The sequence below is a fragment of the Eurypyga helias genome, unplaced genomic scaffold (genome assembly GCF_000690775.1).
Source record: "Eurypyga helias isolate BGI_N326 unplaced genomic scaffold, ASM69077v1 scaffold27957, whole genome shotgun sequence".
NCBI lineage: Eukaryota > Metazoa > Chordata > Aves > Eurypygiformes > Eurypygidae > Eurypyga > Eurypyga helias.
Window position 1 is genome coordinate 9,186 of NW_010262794.1, and position 17,505 is coordinate 26,690.

The 17,505-nt window shown below is 44.9% G+C and overlaps 1 protein-coding gene across 1 annotated transcript in view; it reads right to left on the reverse strand.

Moving 5' to 3' along the window:
- Positions 1-9,309: 9,309 nt before the first annotated feature.
- Positions 9,310-17,505, reverse strand: part of CLIC4 (chloride intracellular channel 4) — a 9,542-nt gene continuing 1,346 nt past the window's right edge. The window contains exons 2-5 of the mRNA XM_010155850.1: positions 13,266-13,391; positions 11,767-11,873; positions 10,601-10,782; positions 9,310-9,643 (exon numbers count right to left, since the gene is read on the reverse strand). Coding sequence (XP_010154152.1) covers positions 9,479-9,643; positions 10,601-10,782; positions 11,767-11,873; positions 13,266-13,391 — 580 coding nt within the window. The 3' untranslated portion in view covers positions 9,310-9,478. The remainder of the gene's footprint in view (positions 9,644-10,600; positions 10,783-11,766; positions 11,874-13,265; positions 13,392-17,505) is intronic.

Below are 17,505 nucleotides of genomic sequence, written 5' to 3' on the forward strand. Positions count from 1 at the left end.
AGCATCGTTTCACGCTCCTTCCCGTGGGGGTTTTGTTGCACAGCCGATCCTGGCGCAGGGTCCAGAAAACACTCTGAAATTAGTTAGACCCCCTTGAAATCTCAGCCTGAACACTCCAAATCCGCCAACCCCTTGCACGAGGCCGGCAGTGAATGCCTATGTGCTGCTGGATATCTGATTCCTAGGCGAGTGGGTGCAGCAAGACAAAGAGCCAACCGCTGCCTTAAAATAAAACACAAACTACAGGAACTCCCAGTCCCCATAAGAAATATTGCCCGAGGAAATTAAAACTAAGAAGTCGCTGAAGCAGCATACGCCTGCCTACACCCTAAACCCACATACACAAGCAGGAGCCGTAAAAGCCCTCAGCGCTTTCCTACCCTATGGCCTTGCACGGCGCATCCCGGCTTCACACGCCCGTTCGTCACAGGTAATGCCACCCGCGTGCCAACAGCGGTTTAAGTTGTCCAAGCGCCCTGAACGACGAGAAGAAAAGCACAAGCTGCATCACCCAGGCTTGTTTCAGACATGACCCCCAGCAGGAGCCCGTGGATACAGATCAATCCATCCAGATCGAATGAAAAAACTCAGCTACAAACCACAGAATCGGTACGAGTACTAACGCAGCTTTGTCACCCTGATGTAACTCCATTCTCAGCGAGCCAGCAAAGCAGACAAACAGAAGTCACGGTGACCAGCAGAGCTTAATAAACGCCAGTTTCCTCAGGGCACGCGTCCCTGTCCTCACGCACCCCTCTGCTGCAGCAGCCTCAGCTCCCCTCCTCACCCCACGAGCCTCCTGACACAAGTCAAGGTGCAGCAGTGCCACGACTTGTCTGGAGCTGTGTGTGCTCAGGCCAGCCCCGCTCCAGAGCGCAAGGACGCCAGTGGAGTTCTGTCCTCCAAAGGGTCTTCGCTTGGATCTCAAAGGGAGATGATTGTCCATGCTACTGTCTTCTGAAAGTCTCCTCTTCGGAAGCTGCAGATGGAAAACACTACCAAAACCCGTTAAAGGCAATTACTCCCCTTTTAAGAAGCGAGACTGAGACACTACAAATGGAAACAGCCTGTCCAACACAGACAAAAAACCAACTCGTGGCCCCTAGAGTCAAGTCCAGGGAACTATTGTCTAGACCACCCTTCTTCCTCGTCAGACGCTTCCCAACAAGACATCACCTCACAAACAACCTCCAACGACCGTGCAGCTACAGAGCGGGAACTCGACTTGTTGGCTGTTCACTGGGCCCAGCTCTACGCTTCATGTTCCGAGGCAATCATTTGCTGAGGAAGACGACTGGGGTCTGTATCTTTTGCCTGGCACCCCAGGACCACTGTGGGAGTACCCAGGAGTTTGAGTTCTCCTCGGAAAGCTGCATGCATACAGAGCAGCTGGGAGAAGCTGTGCCGCGCGGTTCATAGCTAGGCTGATTGCAGCTGGCTGCCGTGCCAGGGCTGCTCGGGATTGAAAACAGGTTACAGCATCCCACAGCAAAGGCTGCAGCAGGGGTAACGAACCAAAGGAGAAACAGGAGCAGAAGCTGTCAGGGATGGAAGATATTTCACGCTGGGAACAGGAAGGGGGAGTCACGACAGACAGGTCTGTGGGCTGGGCAGGAGTCTGACCAACAAGCTTTCTGTTCCCAGTTCATGCCACTCTTCAAACCTGATCGTAGGAAAACGAGGTAAAAATAATGGCGATCTGCTCCTGGGTTCTGCTCCCACTCCAACCACCGACTTCTAAGAACATACAAACTTCTTGCAAGATCTTAGAAGATACAAACCCATTTCTGAAACCCACAGTCCCACCTGCCTAATGGGAAGGAGAGGACCAGGAGGCTTGAGATGCACAAGGCATCAGAGAACCCTCTTCACCCCCGAGCTCTGCCTTGCAGACACCCCTCGCAGTTCCCTCCTGGGCACACTATCAATCCTGCCGCCTTCCAGCGTTTTAGTTACCTGCAGCTTCCCACAAGCAGCTTTTTAAATGACCCAGGATTTAAAGTTTTGCCACGTTCTACCCCTACAGCCCAGCCCTGTCAATGCTGTCTCCTCCACCCTGCATTCAACCGATGCACGGACAGAGAGGGCTATTTTAACGAGCATGACCTTCCTACTCATTAAGGAGCGTATCACTTTAATCAGACACTTTAAAATAAGAATTCAATGTGCAAACTGACAAAGTCATTCTCCTAGGTCCTGCCAAGCCCTTTGCCGTAGGCAAAGAGTTGAGACGTCCCTTAGCATCAATTTTGTTTGTTTATTTATAAAGTTCACATGTTTGATCTTTGTTTAGCAACTGTTTTCATCTCTCTGTCCAGTGGTAAGAACACAGCAGTTCTTCTCTTGAGTCAAAGAATCATGAGTTCTCTTTTTCCAGCTCTGGAAACCATCCAGCCTCAGCTCTGAGAGCTCATCAGAAATGCAGCACGCCCGAGTGCGGTAGGATCTGCAGGGAGAAGGGTTCCCTACCTCCAGACTTCCCATTTCTCACACACAGCTAAAAGCCAGGCTCTTTAAGTCACCTGAAGTTAATACTTCTCAGAAATCCTCTCATGACACTTGACTAACCTCCCCCAGTCTCTGGTTGGTTTTGAGCACTACGATCGCGACCCCAAGCGCTCAGCCACCGCACACTTCTGGCAGTCTTGGAACAATACTAACCCAGGCTTTGCTATTGCCAGTGTTGCTGCATTTTTTTTCTTCATTAAACTGCTTTAAGTCTCCCCACTGTGCCCACCAACGTCAGGAGACCACCACAAACCCAAGCATTTGGGTGCTATTCAAGGTGAATCGTGCTTTTGCAGGATGAATTCAATGAAGTAAATCAAAGCCCTGGAGCAGCAGCTCCTAAACATGTCTGAAAGGTCAGTCAGCTTCTCATGGACCATTCACCCTCTGCTAACGCCATCCCCTCCTTCAGATAAACCCATAAAAGCCTCCTGGACCACCTGTGATGCACCAAGAGGAGTTTGGGAACCATCAGTTAAATTAATGAGTCACTACATCCACCCTTTCTCCTGGAAACTTTCGGAGACAGCAAAAATGTTGAGACATTCAGCTCACATTTAGTTTTCATTGGAATGAGTGTCCAAAAGCCCTCAGGCAACCAGGTCAAATGACTTCCTCTTTCATCCCACTGAATACAAAGGTTTGTCCAGGTTTCTTTTTCCTTCCCTAAAAATCTCAACCACCCTCTGACAAGTTGGGTTATTCCTACACCAGCAAATACTCAACAGAATCCTTCAGGGTCTCCTCAGCCTTGTAGCTACTGCATTTTGCTGTTTATAGGAAAACTTGAGTTGAGGAAGTAATTAGAAAATTGTTTCTGGAACTTCCACAGAACAATTAATACTACAGAAGCTTTTGGCAAATAGTATGTTTCAGCCTCTTTGCGCTACAAAAACTGGAGCTCTTACAAAGCGTGCTAATTGCTAAAGGAACGACCCAAGACAAACCAGCTCCCACCTGCTGACGCGTGTGCGACGGCCCTGTGTAAAAAATGGAACACTGCTAGCAAAGTGCCCGTTTGTTTCTAGGAACTTCTTAATGAATCACCACAAAAATAAGCCGATGAGTATCTAAAACAGCATTTCCAACAAGGTGCCGATGCTTCAAGGGTAGCACCACTGCACGCCCATCTCAAGGCCAAGCAGTGCTCGAGATCACTGGATCTCATCCCGCTTGGCACCAGACTGACAACCACTTCCAGTGTGTCACGAGGCTCACTGGGAATAGGGATGAGTGCAAATGAGAAGAAAACAGTCATTTCAACAATCTCCGGGGTCTAGCTAAAGCATGTTGATGGTGGGAGAAGGGTGACACACTTCACAGGAGTCACTGCAGGCCTCAGACCGCGCTGCTCTCAGTCCTTACGATGAGGTGAACAGATACCGACTGCTTTCACAACTACCACTTATCACACTTGAGGGAGTCCAGACCCAAAACCACGGAGTTCATTATGGATCTCTAGACTAGTCTTCCTTGGGAACATGGGAACATCTTTGGAGAGGTAAGCCAGCGCTATGAAACCTGGATTCAAGCCAAGATCAAAACTATCTGGATGAGAGCTGTGCCCAAGAACAGGCAGAACGCAGCGGTGGGAATGAGTACCAAACACGCGGCCTCACCTAGCTCCTCTCAAGCTCTTAAATTCTCCCCATTGCTCGCAGCAGCTACACAGACTGACTGGGAGTGGGCTCCGCAGCTTTCACTGACCCAAAAGTCCAGCTGTTTCTTGCTAGGACACCCAGCAGGAACCTTCCACACCAGACTGGGCAGCTACCTGCAGCGTCCTAAAAGCAAAATCTAGCAAAAATTATAAAGGTTATTAGCTACTCCAAGGTGGCCTTTGCAGCACATCACAATTATACAAAATACTAAGCCTATTGCAGCTCCACAGTATTCCTTTCCAGCGTGCTCTTCACACGAAGAGGGTGTTACGCTACCTCCTGGTCCACCCTGCTGCATGTCATGGAACTGAGTGACCAACCTCAAACAAGGCGACTGCAAACCTTATTGCAAAACCCACCCTCTGCTCACACACCTCCGTCAGCAACAGCGATAGAGGGAACAGCAGTCCTACCAGGGGCTTCACTGCTGGATTTCCTACTGCTTCAAGCACGTCTGTTACGCTCCCGCATGTGCTCGAACTCAGATGGCATCCCAGATTACAGGCTCCGGGAACGTCTTCTGGATTCCACCAATTTCCTTTCAGAAACAAAAATCAGCCCCCAGATGGACCTCAAAACATAACACAGACAAGAGATTGACATGATAATGCATAGGAAGTTTTGAAGAAAACTTCTACCGGCAGCTGGTGGTCTTTGCTCTGCAGACCTAGTACCTAGTTAACACCCTCCAATTAAAAGCAAGGGTGTATGGTGTTTACCGTGGCTGGCTGAGACGTATCTGAAAGCCGAAGACGGTACGGAACCGCAGCTGAAACGGAGTCTGAAAGCGCCGGGTCCGAAATCCGTGAACTCTTGTCAATTCCGTCTCAACTCCTGAACTGGGTATTTAGTGGATTGTCTGGGTGGAAACAAGTCGAACCAAAACATGAGAATTTTTTAAATGTCTTTTTAATCAATTTTCACAGTCTCACTCTGAAAACCTCGTAATCCACAGAAAACCAAGCTATCAAAATGTACGTTAAGTTTTCCCTTAAAGTCTGAACAACCACAATTTTCATAATTTCTGTAGGAGAACTCAGTATTCCTCAAAACTTTCTTAAAAGAACAAGTTGTTCTTCACTTCCAGAAGGGGGGTGACAGCTTAGTTATAATGCTAGAATCAACACTATTCTGCCTTAAATCACAGCACCACTGAGGGAGACAGAAGGCCAAAACTCGAGGATGTAACCACGACCAAGTCTTGCTCCGTAGCTCAGCACACCACACTCAAGGCACAGCTTACACGTGTGAGGACTGCGGTCTTCACAAAGAAGAGAAAGATCTGCTCGGTAGTGAAAATATAACTTTATTTTTAACAATAGCTGCCAGCAGGATACTGGTATATCTGTAAAATACGTTTCAGAGAGTGAAAGACATAAGCAAACTACAATAAGTTGTATCAACTCTTCAAGTATTTCTGCAAACAACGCTCCAATTCTTGATGTCCTCACTCAGGAGTCTCGGTATCTTGTTCTGCTCCACTATTCCTCCATCCCCCACACCCCCTCCAGAAACAAAATGTAATAGTTGGTGGCACAGGTTCTGAGGCAGATTAAATATTTTTCACTTGGGATAAAGCCTTCTTCTGAAAATATTAATTGGCTGCGTTCAGATAGTACTCTGAGTGGCAAAGAGAAAAAGAAGTTGACTGTACTTAGCCACTTTTTGTTCTACACCGAGATAGGCATCAGTGGGTTTGGCTCAAGCATCTTCAATTTATTCATGTCTGTGCTCCTTTGATACGAAATGCTAATCTGCTACTTTAGCATAAAAACTTGATTACATCTCTCCTCTTATCATGGAACTGCACGCAACTCTCAATCGGTTTAGACATGCCCATTGCGGAAAAAACACCAATTTTATGGGAAAATGCAAACGCCGAAGCTACATGGCTGGGACTGTCCGTGTGGGATGTTTACAGGGAGCAGCGGAGAACAGTCGATGGACAGGAAAGCTTTGGAGTGCATGAAATTGTGTCAGAATTCACATGCCTCTTGTTCAACAGGCAGCTCTCACACACACGGAATCTCTTCAAGAAGGAAAGCTTTGTTACGAAAATAAAGTCATGCATATAGTATAATCTGTTCTCCCACACAAAACCAGGGTGAGGATGATGGATTTTCCCTTTATGTTCAGGAAATGCACAAGTCACCTGTTTTAATGGGAATTTAAGCATATTTCAGCTTGAGAATAAAGTAAGTTATTCAGCATGCTAATACATGCAACCAACTTGCAAACTGGAATGCCTACTTGAAAGGGTAACTGCTGCTTTTAAATTGCAGAAGGGGCTAGAAGCATCATTTTAAATTTAAACAGGGGGTAGATTAATTGCTGTTTGATGAAATTAAAAATGCATTTAAAGATCAGATTGTAAACAAGTTGACAGAAGTCAAGAATTTACATAGTTATGAAAGGGCTTTTTTAATTAATGTAGCGCTGGTGATTGGGGCCAGATGAAAGTGCTCTACCCACACCAGACGCTAAGGCTTTTACACACCACCCCAGTGCGCTCTCCTCCTGCGAAGGGATCACCTACGGAGGTGAAAGCTGCTCGCTCTCCATCAGATTTCCTGGCCTCTCCGAAGCCAGAGGCTGGCCAGCTTCTGCCACAACACACCAAAACCCTGCAATAGGAAGCCAAAGAGATACCAACTCCTTTCGCACAGGACAGTTCAGAGCAATCATAGGGTAACCGCCTCCAGAAATTGCTAACCTGGTCCTCATTTGAATTACACCTATGAGGGAAAGGCTCCGACGCTCCACGCTTCCTCGTACTGAGATAAGAAACACATTAGTTACAGCAAGAGCTTTAACTCTGTTTACAAGCTTTCAGACACAATCATTAAAATACTTAATGCTGAATATAACGTATTACCATTGTTTGAAGATTGCCTAGAAAGTAGAGAGAATATATTACCTATAAAAGAACAACAAGCCTCGTATTCACCAAGCGAAGTATCTGCGCGCACGCGCTAGAAAACCGCACGGAAGCGTCCGCACGGAATTGCCTGGCGCACTGCAGGGTGCGCGCAACGGCCAATTTGTGTTTAAAAGGAGCGAGGACCAATTCCTCCAACCTCAGCCAACTTCCAAGGGCCACCCTGATCTGGGTTTTAGAGTTAAAAAATTTAACACAGCTATGCCCACAGTCACAGCGCTTCCTCGAGTTTTGTTTGTCAAGGTTAATCGGACGCTGGCAAAGAGCACCAAACCAATGAGGGCTGGGGTTGGTTTTTCCCCCCCAAGTGTCGTAAAAAATGGTATTTAACAAAAAAGGAAGTCATTCCTTTTTCTAAATGTCACGTTGTAGCAAAGACTGAACCCCTACAGAGGATTATTATGGCTGAGAAACTTTATTCAGGATGAGAACGTGACGTCAGAATACAGTAATTCTTAAAAGGCTACAGTTAAGTTTTTCCTAATCAGGTCGCTCTGCAGAATTTTCTGTGTCTAAACACGCCTGTAAATAAACCATAATAGGGCCTAAGTGTATCTACAGTCGTCTTCGAAAGACACCTAACAGGAGAGCTGACTGCCTTTATACTGGCAGTCCGGCTCTAGGAAGGCAAGACAAGGCACCACAAGCCATGTACACAGATACGGCTTCTTGTACTCTACCTCTTCAACGTCAAGCTAAATTCATGGGTATATAAAGTAGCAAAAGCAGGATGCTTAGAAAAGTCAGGCTGGTTTTCATAAAGCCAGTGCTTACCAAAAAAATTAGTGTATAAAAGTGTTTGTGTGAGCATTTCCACGTTATTTGCAGGTTAAATATTCCATGAACAACCTACCAGGAATAGCACTTTCCAGCTTCTAAAACCTGTTAAATATAAAAGTATCTTTACAAAAAAATAGGCATAGAAGTCTAGCGTTCTTTGGAGTTGTTTATGACAGTCTTTTAAAAATAACCTAGCAGTTTATTTGATGCATCAAAACCATTAATTTTAAACAAGAAAACTATTCCCTGGTTTAGAAATATTCGAAAACTTCTTTTAAAAAAATTGTAGTGCTATTCCTCAGTGTTGCTGTAAAAAGATTACGTATAGTAGTGCAATGATTATGATTATGCAAAATTGCAGTCCAGGTACACAGCTAAGCAATTAGGAGAAATTCAATGTAAAGGACTGGATTTCACACACCGTTTCTTTACCAGAGTAATTAATAGATTCCCTTCTGGGAAAAAAAATGCATACTATAATTTAAGGCAAATGTTCTCTTTAAAGGTCACTTTAGCTTTCTTCAGGAAAGAAATAGCTTACAAAAGTTCCCAGAAAGACTCCCACCTTAATGGCTATCAGTGTTCAGTCTTGCATCGCCAATCATTGCACTGCTATCCACTCAGCTCGGACGCGAACGTGACGTGTACTTGTTTATGACAGCACAGAGCTCCTAAGTAAATATCACCAGAAAGACCTACACAAGACAAAGGCTCTTATAACTACCAAAAAGAAAGCCACTTGCAATTTTTAAAGGTGAACAGATGGCAAGCATCCAATCCCTCGTGTTTCACGATGGTGAAGGGCATCCTGACAATTATTTGTTAGCTGCAACTCAGAATTTGGGACAAAAGTAGGCTGCCAATTAAAAAAAAAAAAGTTGGGTGTTTTTTTAATCTCCTCAAGCTCTTGAAGACACTACTAAATACTAACTCTGAACTGCAAGCTTCCTGCTATAGCGCTCAGGCCTAGATTCCAACTTCCCTGATGTCTGAGGTCATTCAAATCCAAGTTTCAGTTTTGAGTCCATTCTCAACCATTACTGTGTTTTTCAAATCCAAGAGAAACTTTTTACAGTGTTGCCAAATATGCTGCAAATGGCTCTTTTGGATAATAAGTTCCCTTCTATACGTAAATAGGATAGACAAGCAGGTACAGTTCCGAACAGATATGACCACTGTGTACGGATCTTCTGGAAAAGCAATAAATTCCAAAATACATAAATATCCCTTGTACCATAGAGCAAGACAGTATCCAAAACCAATTCAGAGACAGGGACCAAATGTTTGCAAAGGAAAGTAGTAGGGGCAAGATAACCCTTCATACTGAAGAATCTGAGTTACCCCAGTGCAATATTAACATAACTGCATTAATGATATTCAAACTTGCTGTGAAAGGAGGTAAGAAAAAACAAGCCTATAATTAAGTCTGCAAACTTTAGGTAATTACTGTACCTGGTCTATCCACCATAACTTTGAATAACTGCAAGTTCATGCAAAAAAAAAAAAAAATTGCTATCTTATATGAAAAGAGCAGTCTGTTAGAAGCAATGTTATGGATTATGCAAGAAGTCATCTCTTTTGCAGGTGCTGGTTACTTAGTAAGTCTCTTGGCTACATCGCTGTAAGCTATTTCGATTTCTTTGTCTCCAGGACAGGTATTGGTGAATTCATCCCTGCTGTAGGCATTCGTCAGGTATCTCCAAATCCCTGTCATTTCCTTGGGAATCTCAAAGTTGCGGTATTTTTTGGCCACCACCTAGAACAAAAAAAAAAAAAAAAAAAAAAGACTGTGAATGTACATCCTTCAGCTTAAACCCCTCTTCCGCCCCTTGGCACTCTCCGGATAAGCCAGCCTTCCCGCACGTACACTCAGTCAAATCTGAAGTCAGCAGAACCTGCCCCTCGGGGTACGCCTGGCCGCACACCGCCCCACTCCGTTTGTATTACTGTCCTCACCCCAGGAAGTGCTTCTGCACCCAGGCAGAAACTTAATCTGTGGCTCCATCTGCAGTACAGAACTGACAAAGATCACTGCAGACACTGAAATCACACCACGACTCGAGGTGCATCTTCACTCACTGCGGGTATCCCAGGCTACCTCTTCCTGGACTTTAAGACAATCTTGTATTTCACTGTGCCAATTACTTTGCTGCTAATAGAGCAGTCTTCTCTACAAAAAATGTGGGAAGGCATCCACTTCAAGCATTAACCGGTCACGTGATATTCACTTCTCTCCTCCTACCTCATCCTTTTCCGCATCGCAACTCGCTTTCTGCGACAACAAAATGGGGTTTGGCTTGTGCCATCTTATCATCTGCCACCCAACTTGTCCACTGGTTCACACCTTCACTGAATTCATACAATCATGGAATGGTTTGGGGTGGAAGGGCCCTTAAAGATCATCCAGTTCCAACCCCCCTGCCATGGGCAGGGACACCTTCCACTAGACCAGGTTGCTCCAAGCCTCATCCAGCCTGGCCTTGGACACTTCCAGGAATGGGGCATCCACAGCTTCTCTGGGCAACCTGTAATTTAACGGCTCCATCCTCCAAACCCTTGTGAATTACCCAAATCTCACGCAATTTCATGTACCGTTAACACTGTAGTCAAACATACACGGGAGCTGCAAACAGCCAAAATCAGTTGGACCCCAGAACGTCATAAGCCATGACCATTTTGTCCTTCCTTATCACAGAACACACAAGTCATTTACCTTCACAATGTGCAGTTTGGGTAGCAGGTTGCAGTCTGCTAACGTCATCTCATTGCCATCCAAAAACTTGCGGGTAGAAACTGTAATATCCTCCATGCTATTTTCATCTATCTCATCAGGGAGAGGAGAGTTCAGATACTCATCCAGTTTCTGGAGGGTTTTCAAGAGGCCACGTTCTAAGGCTACAGCAAAAGGAACAGTTTTAAGGACAAAAAAAGAAAGCCAAACCACAGCACACAAGTCTCAAAGCAAATTAGCACTTAGAGTATTGATATTAGTACCAGAGCTGAAAAACAAAATCCACATGACTGGACTACCCAGAGCAGACCTTGACTGAAGGATTTTTAACCCCCGTACAGTTTTTGTAGGAACACTGCTGCTGGAGCTACCCTCATGGCCACCACTGAAACGGAACCGGAATCCCATTAAATATCACACAAACGCAGGTTATTTAAAAGGTGGTTTATACCTGAGTTTGCACTAATTTCAAATACTCTAATACTGTCCACAAGTGTTTATTTTTGGTTTAAGAAGTGGCTTACCTCCTTTCCTTAAGACTATTCCTAACTGGCTTAAACTAATGAGAATTAGGCTGTGCTAGGGTTCGTATTCCTTTAAACGGCATCTGACTGACATCACATGCCCAGAGCTGAGCGCAGCATTCCCAGGAGGCTTGTGGAATCCAGCAGCAGAGGGCAGCACACCCCACAAAACCCAAAGGGATTCCTGGCTGTTCACATTTTCACTCTCTCCACTCGAAATCCAGCAGAAAGGCATTCTGACTCCCTGACAAGTTTTCCTTCCGTGCACATTGAGGACGAGTTGCCTCCCAGGAAATGCATGGAAACCCAACCCCTGGGCATGACAGCAACTCCACATGGAATTTGGTTCTGGATGTTACACATTTCTACATAGTTTCAAGAATTTGGAGTGGCTGTTGGACAGAGAAGTTTCAATTCCAGGGATACTTACAACCCTACAACCCTGAACGACCACTAAGCGACGTTCTCTTTGGGGGTGTTGAAATCTTTGCCTGTGACCATTAGCTTCAAACCACAGGTTTAATTCATCAGACTCCCGCAAGCAAAATGTGTCAGGAAACACTTCCCAGGACAAGATGAGACAGTGAAACAACGTGTGCACAGCCATCAGCCCCCGGGACCTACCTTCGTTAGCTTCCGGCCTAGAGTTTTTGATAAATGCAGAAAATTTGGCAAATATATCCATTCCAGCAGTGTTTGATTCCGGATGCTTTGGTGAAAGTTTCAGGTACCTAAAAAGTAGAAGGGAGATGATCTACAGCACATTTAGCAGAATGATGTTCGTCATATATTAACTAGCACCAAATGGCCCTTTAAAAAAAACAAAAAAGAGATTCTACATGGGGTATATTTACCAATTTATCCACTTTCAGTTTAATGTGGAGGACTTGCTGCTTATGTGTAGCATCACACATTTCCATTTAAGTGAAAGATTTTGAAACCCAACACCTCTTTATCCCTTTTCAGAGGTATACCAAAGCATATTTGTCTTTCCTGAAGGAGGCATTTGTTTCAAGCCCAATGTCTCAACCAGCCCAGGGCCACACCAGCAAACTCCCTCACTCTAGCACAGCACTGCTGCCAGCGGGGCAGATCCCAGCTCTGTAAACCAGAATACAGTCAGCGATCAAACAGGTAACCAATTAAATACTCCTGTCCATTCTGTATTCATGGCAGATTTTTTTTCCCCCAATTTAAATTAGTATCAGCTGCCCCAGAATACCACAGAAGCCAAATCTTTTAACAAAAAAAGGTCTTGCCACACTAAAGACCAAAAAGTTCAGCCTGCTCAAGGCAGTGTCTGCATTTTGCCACTGCCTGCCAGCTGAGGGAGGAGAAAGCCAACAGTTTAGAGCAAGCTGGAACACATTTCTCATGCTTGTGCTCTGTAATCTCATTATTTGTGAAAGCGTTCAGTATTTTCCACCATAACTTCCAAATAGTAAACCATCAATCCCCAGGACCCACTGTTAGGACTGCCATGAAGGAACTCATTTTTTAAAAATTAGGTTCAAGTTGAGTTTAGTAATCACTGGATCTGTGCAATTAACTCTCCGTCTGCTTATAAAAAGCAGGAAGGATTAAAAAGGATGTGGGGGTTTTTCTGATGTAACTTTAAAGTTCACTGACATTCCTGGTGAGAACAAGAAGAGGACAAAATTCTTGAAGACTTAAATATGTAACACCTCATTTCTAGAAGAATGATGGCAAATGCAAGTCCCCATAAGGACACCCCACATTTCCTTAAAACAGGTTCCCACAGGGATTATTATGGAGTCAGGACTGGTCTGTACAGCAGGCACATCTTCATTTACATTATCTGGACACAGCATCAGAGTGGCCTGCCCCGGGCCTCAGAAGGAAAAGCCGTTTGGATTGAAAACTGCAGGAAGGATGGTGGGGCTCTACAAAGGATAATTTGAAAATAATCCTTAAAAGAGAACATTTTTTGATATAAAGGTGAGGGAGCTGGAGGGAGGAAAGGTAGGACAGAGCAAGAGCTCCAAGGTATTTCCAATGCCTGATCTTCAGTTTACTTCTGCTGAAGAACAACTTTGAGCAGAAAACCCCTCTATGAAGACGCCGGCTAATCTAAAGTGACAAATGATCATTTTCACACTTACTTGGGTGGAGCCAAAACATCTTCCAGGAACTCTTCAATCTTATTCACATCTGTTTTCACTTCACCATTGTAAGTTATGAAGGGCGGATGAGTGCCTGGAGCCAAATTTTGAAGGTCTGCTGGTTTTCTAGGGTGAAATACAAACAGGAGAGTAAGCACGGGGCACCCCTGACCCTGGCCTTCGTTGTGAGTCACAAAAGCACCGCCTGAGGTTTTCATGTCCTTGCAGTTATCACTGATTTTCCTTTTAAAAAGTGAGTTTACAGCTCGATCAGCATTTTAAATATATACCTGATAACAACTTAAAACCTACTGCTTCCTGCCTCTGGTGATGTTTGTTCTCAAGCCAATATACTGTTGACTAGCGTGGGGGGTATATACACCACACACATGCTCTCCCTTCTCTTTCCCAAGATCTGCATACAGACTTTATATATAGCATAATCTGTGATCAGTGATAATCCTCCCCCTTTACACACAGCTTCTCTGGAAATCAGCAGGTCTGAGGTAGAGCAGTGTGTATAAACCATTTGTTACGTGCACACACAATCTGGTTCTAGACAAGATGACAGGTGCTTAAACAACATGTGTAAAATTGATGCTTAAAGCTGCCTCCAGCGTAAAAACTATTTACAGGCAAGAGCAGCACACTTGGGCAAAGGGAGGAGAGTCCCCAACATCAGCGTGACTACCCCCAAGAGACAGAATCGAGCTCAAATACTCAGACATTTCCAAATCTTCGGTCAGTTTTGGCAATACCTCTCACTATTCACTCCAGCTCCTTTCACGCTAATCCAAAGCAAGCTAAGCCTGTCTGGTTTATAAGCAACTGGCTTCCCTCTCCTCTGGTTGTGCCTGGATGCTGTAGTGACAAGGAACAACACTGCAGGCATTTATGCAGAAGACTGTGGCAGCTGCACGTATACACCTACCTACTTATTCGTCCCCAAATGCCTAACTTACTCCTTTACTGTAAAGCTCTCACATCTGCCTCGTCAGCAGATTCAGATGCAAAGCTCAAGTCATAACGAGATGTGGATTCATTACAAGCTATAAACTCCAAAGCATCCCCTGAAAAGCTGCAGCCAAGTTTTCCCAGTAAACCAGCACGGTACAGTTAGTCCCATGCTAGCGCAACTGGCTCAGTGCAAGCAGACGTAAAATTACAGTAAAATTACAGTACTGCTTGGCACTTCAGCAGCAGCACTTCAGACTCCCTCTGACGACCCTACCGAGTACGGCCAGGATGACCGCTCGGAAGGACGCACTCCCGCTTCTCCAAGAACCTGTCCACATTTCCGAGGACAGTCTGCCATTCCCAGCCCCTCGGCCCGTCCCTGCGCACTGCGACACGACCCTACACACGATCCAGGGGAGGCACAGCTGCTTGTCCAGCTGACCAGAGCCCACGCCGCGGGATGACCACCGCCTTCTGCCGGCGTCGCGCTGGATGAGGAACAAACAAGGCCGGATCCAGCAGGAAGTTTGCCAAGATAAAAGGTGCTCCTTTGTTACTGTTTGAACAAATCCAAACCGGACGGTAACCCTTGAACTGGGGTTGTGCTTTGGACGACGTGGCCACATTTCTGAGCTGGCAGCAGGCACCCAGGAACTGGATTTACTGGATACTGGAACTACAGCTCCAGAGAGCCTCCTGACTGTACTGACCACGGAAACCAGTAACACACAAACATGGTCATTCAGGGTAGCATGAGAAACAGTGTTTTCAGGAATAGCATTCTGTAAATTGAGCACCGTTTACAAGTTTGTCCTGTTTCTTGCAAAATTAAGAACCCCTGCCAGAATTTCATGCTGGACCTTGCAAGCAGGGCAAACAGCAAGCGTACAGAGTGCCAAGGTGTACTTCGGACAGACAGGAGCACTCAGCAGTGTCTGTAAAACTGAATGAGAAAACCGATTTCTGTACTAAACCCCCTGCTTTCAGCCAGGTGACAGAAGTCTTGCCAATACAAGAATTTAACCATTTTGAATTTTTAAGCTTCCAAGAAGTTATTTCTTGCTAATAGTTGCCATCGCCCTCTTACTTTTAGGATTTGAAGTCTGTCATCGGTTAATGCTTTAAGTAGCTTAACACTTCATTTAAATACAGCTTTAACTCACAATTGCAGGAAGTCATTGTGGCTCACTTCCAATTTCACATGTTGGCTAGATAAAATTCCTCAAAAGGACTGTTATTTTAAAAAAACAAACGCAGGCAAGACCACCGGATTTGCAGTAATACTATCAAAGGAAAGAGATTATTGCAGAAACACACTAGTCTAACGAACCAACCAAAAGAGTTTTCCAGAGAATCAGAGAGCATCTCAAAGATCCCTGAGCATTTTATTAACCCCTCTCGTCACTCCACTCTGACCACCTGTATCTTTCAAGAAAAAGAAAGCAGAGATTAACATCCCACAGCCAAAGCCCAAACATAATACAGGGTTCGACTTCCAGTTTGCTCCTCTTGCCAGCAGATCATAAACAAACCCTGGTTTACCACATACAAGCCACAGCCTTTAGCACACCACGAGTACATGGGAATATCCTTAAAAGGCTGGAGTACAGCTTCCTTTAATAGTCAAACTAGAAAGCAATTAAGAATGTTGTAGTGAACTTTACTTCAGAGATCAAACTGGACAGCTTAAAAAACAAATCCTGCTCTAACTGCTCAAAACAATCCCATGATAGCTAGTACCTGCCCCAAAGCTTACTGGGGTATCTGGAGGTAGGACCACACACCTGAATATCTGGCTATCACTAGCTAATCAAGTGGGCAGGCTCTTTAACACCACAGCTAAGTATAATTTCTTATGATTAGACAAGAGCCAGCCCCAGATGTAACATGCTCTACAGGGACTAGGAAGCTACACAAGTTCTGTGATGAGTGTCTGAAGAGTAACGAGAAGAAAATGTCAGCAACAACAACAACAAACGCCCCTGTCTCCAGTCCCTAAGCAGTATTTCCCACTGCTCAATTTGCATTCACCTCTGGACAGTCTTTAATATTTACTAATCTCTTCATTTAATCTTTGTCTGTCCATATCACTGTTAAACCCTGCAACCAAGATGTTTAAAATAGGATTTCAAAACGTAGCTGAACGCAAGCTGACCCTGACTGTTGCTGCAAGCCCAACGAATGGTTTATGTACTGCAACCCTGCTCTAGTCACCAGAACCAGCCACATCCCCAAGCGCTGAAATGCTGCTTCTGAACAGGGAAAGAATAAAGCCTCTGTCTGACTGAACAGAAGCAAGAAACGCAGGATTTCTCTGAAAGGGAAGTACATCCCTCTTCGTTTGCCTATGTGCATATTTTTGTGTCTTAAGAGTAGATCTGAGAACTGCAAAACGTTTTTTTTTAGCACAGTATGATGTCCAATACGATTATGGAAGGGAAAAATACACACCACAGAGTCCACCAGACTCAGTTTTTCCTGTGTTCCAAGCTACTTGTGAACTTTTGTACCCAACCATGACCTTTTAAGCCTCACAGAGCCTGCCTTACTGTTATACTGCCCTACTGTTGTCCAGCAATTACGCTATGAGGCACAAGCATGGCTTGCAAGCAACCCCCCACCCCCCCTTTCTATTTTTTTGGCTAGCAAAATAAATTCGGATGCTTAAAACACTGCTCCCAGCTCTTCAGCAAGTTTGTGCCTTCAACAGGAAGAGGAGAGGGTAATTGGCTTGAATAATGCAGGTGTAAAAGCAGCTTCTTGTGACAATATCAGAAGTCCTAAGGCAGCGTGTAGCACCTACTGTCATCCTGGTAAGGCTAATGGGGGAAGAAACAGCAGCTGGTAGAAAACATTTCCACTGGAGCAGTTGGCTCAGTTTCACACTCTGCAAGCTCCACTACTCAACAACTAAGTATCAGACAATCTAGAAAGTGAAATCGATATTTGTGAAGCATTATTTAAGGTCAAAAAGGTGTTAAGTTTGTATCAACATCTACTCAAACCTGGATTAGCTCCGGTGCTCCCTCTCTTCACCAGAAACACACTCGGTGTACACCCAAGCAGAGTTCGTTTGACCTATTCCTGTGCAGTTGCTTTAACTGTGCACGTTTTCCCCTCCCCAACATAAAAAACACAAAGAAAGCTTTCCTTGTGTAAGAAAGGACAATTTGAAACATCTGCAACCAATTTATATTCTGAAAGTTACTTTTAGATCCCACTCGCCCACCCAATTAACTGCAACTTTGGCATTTTAATGTTATTTCTCAGACCAGTTCAGCAG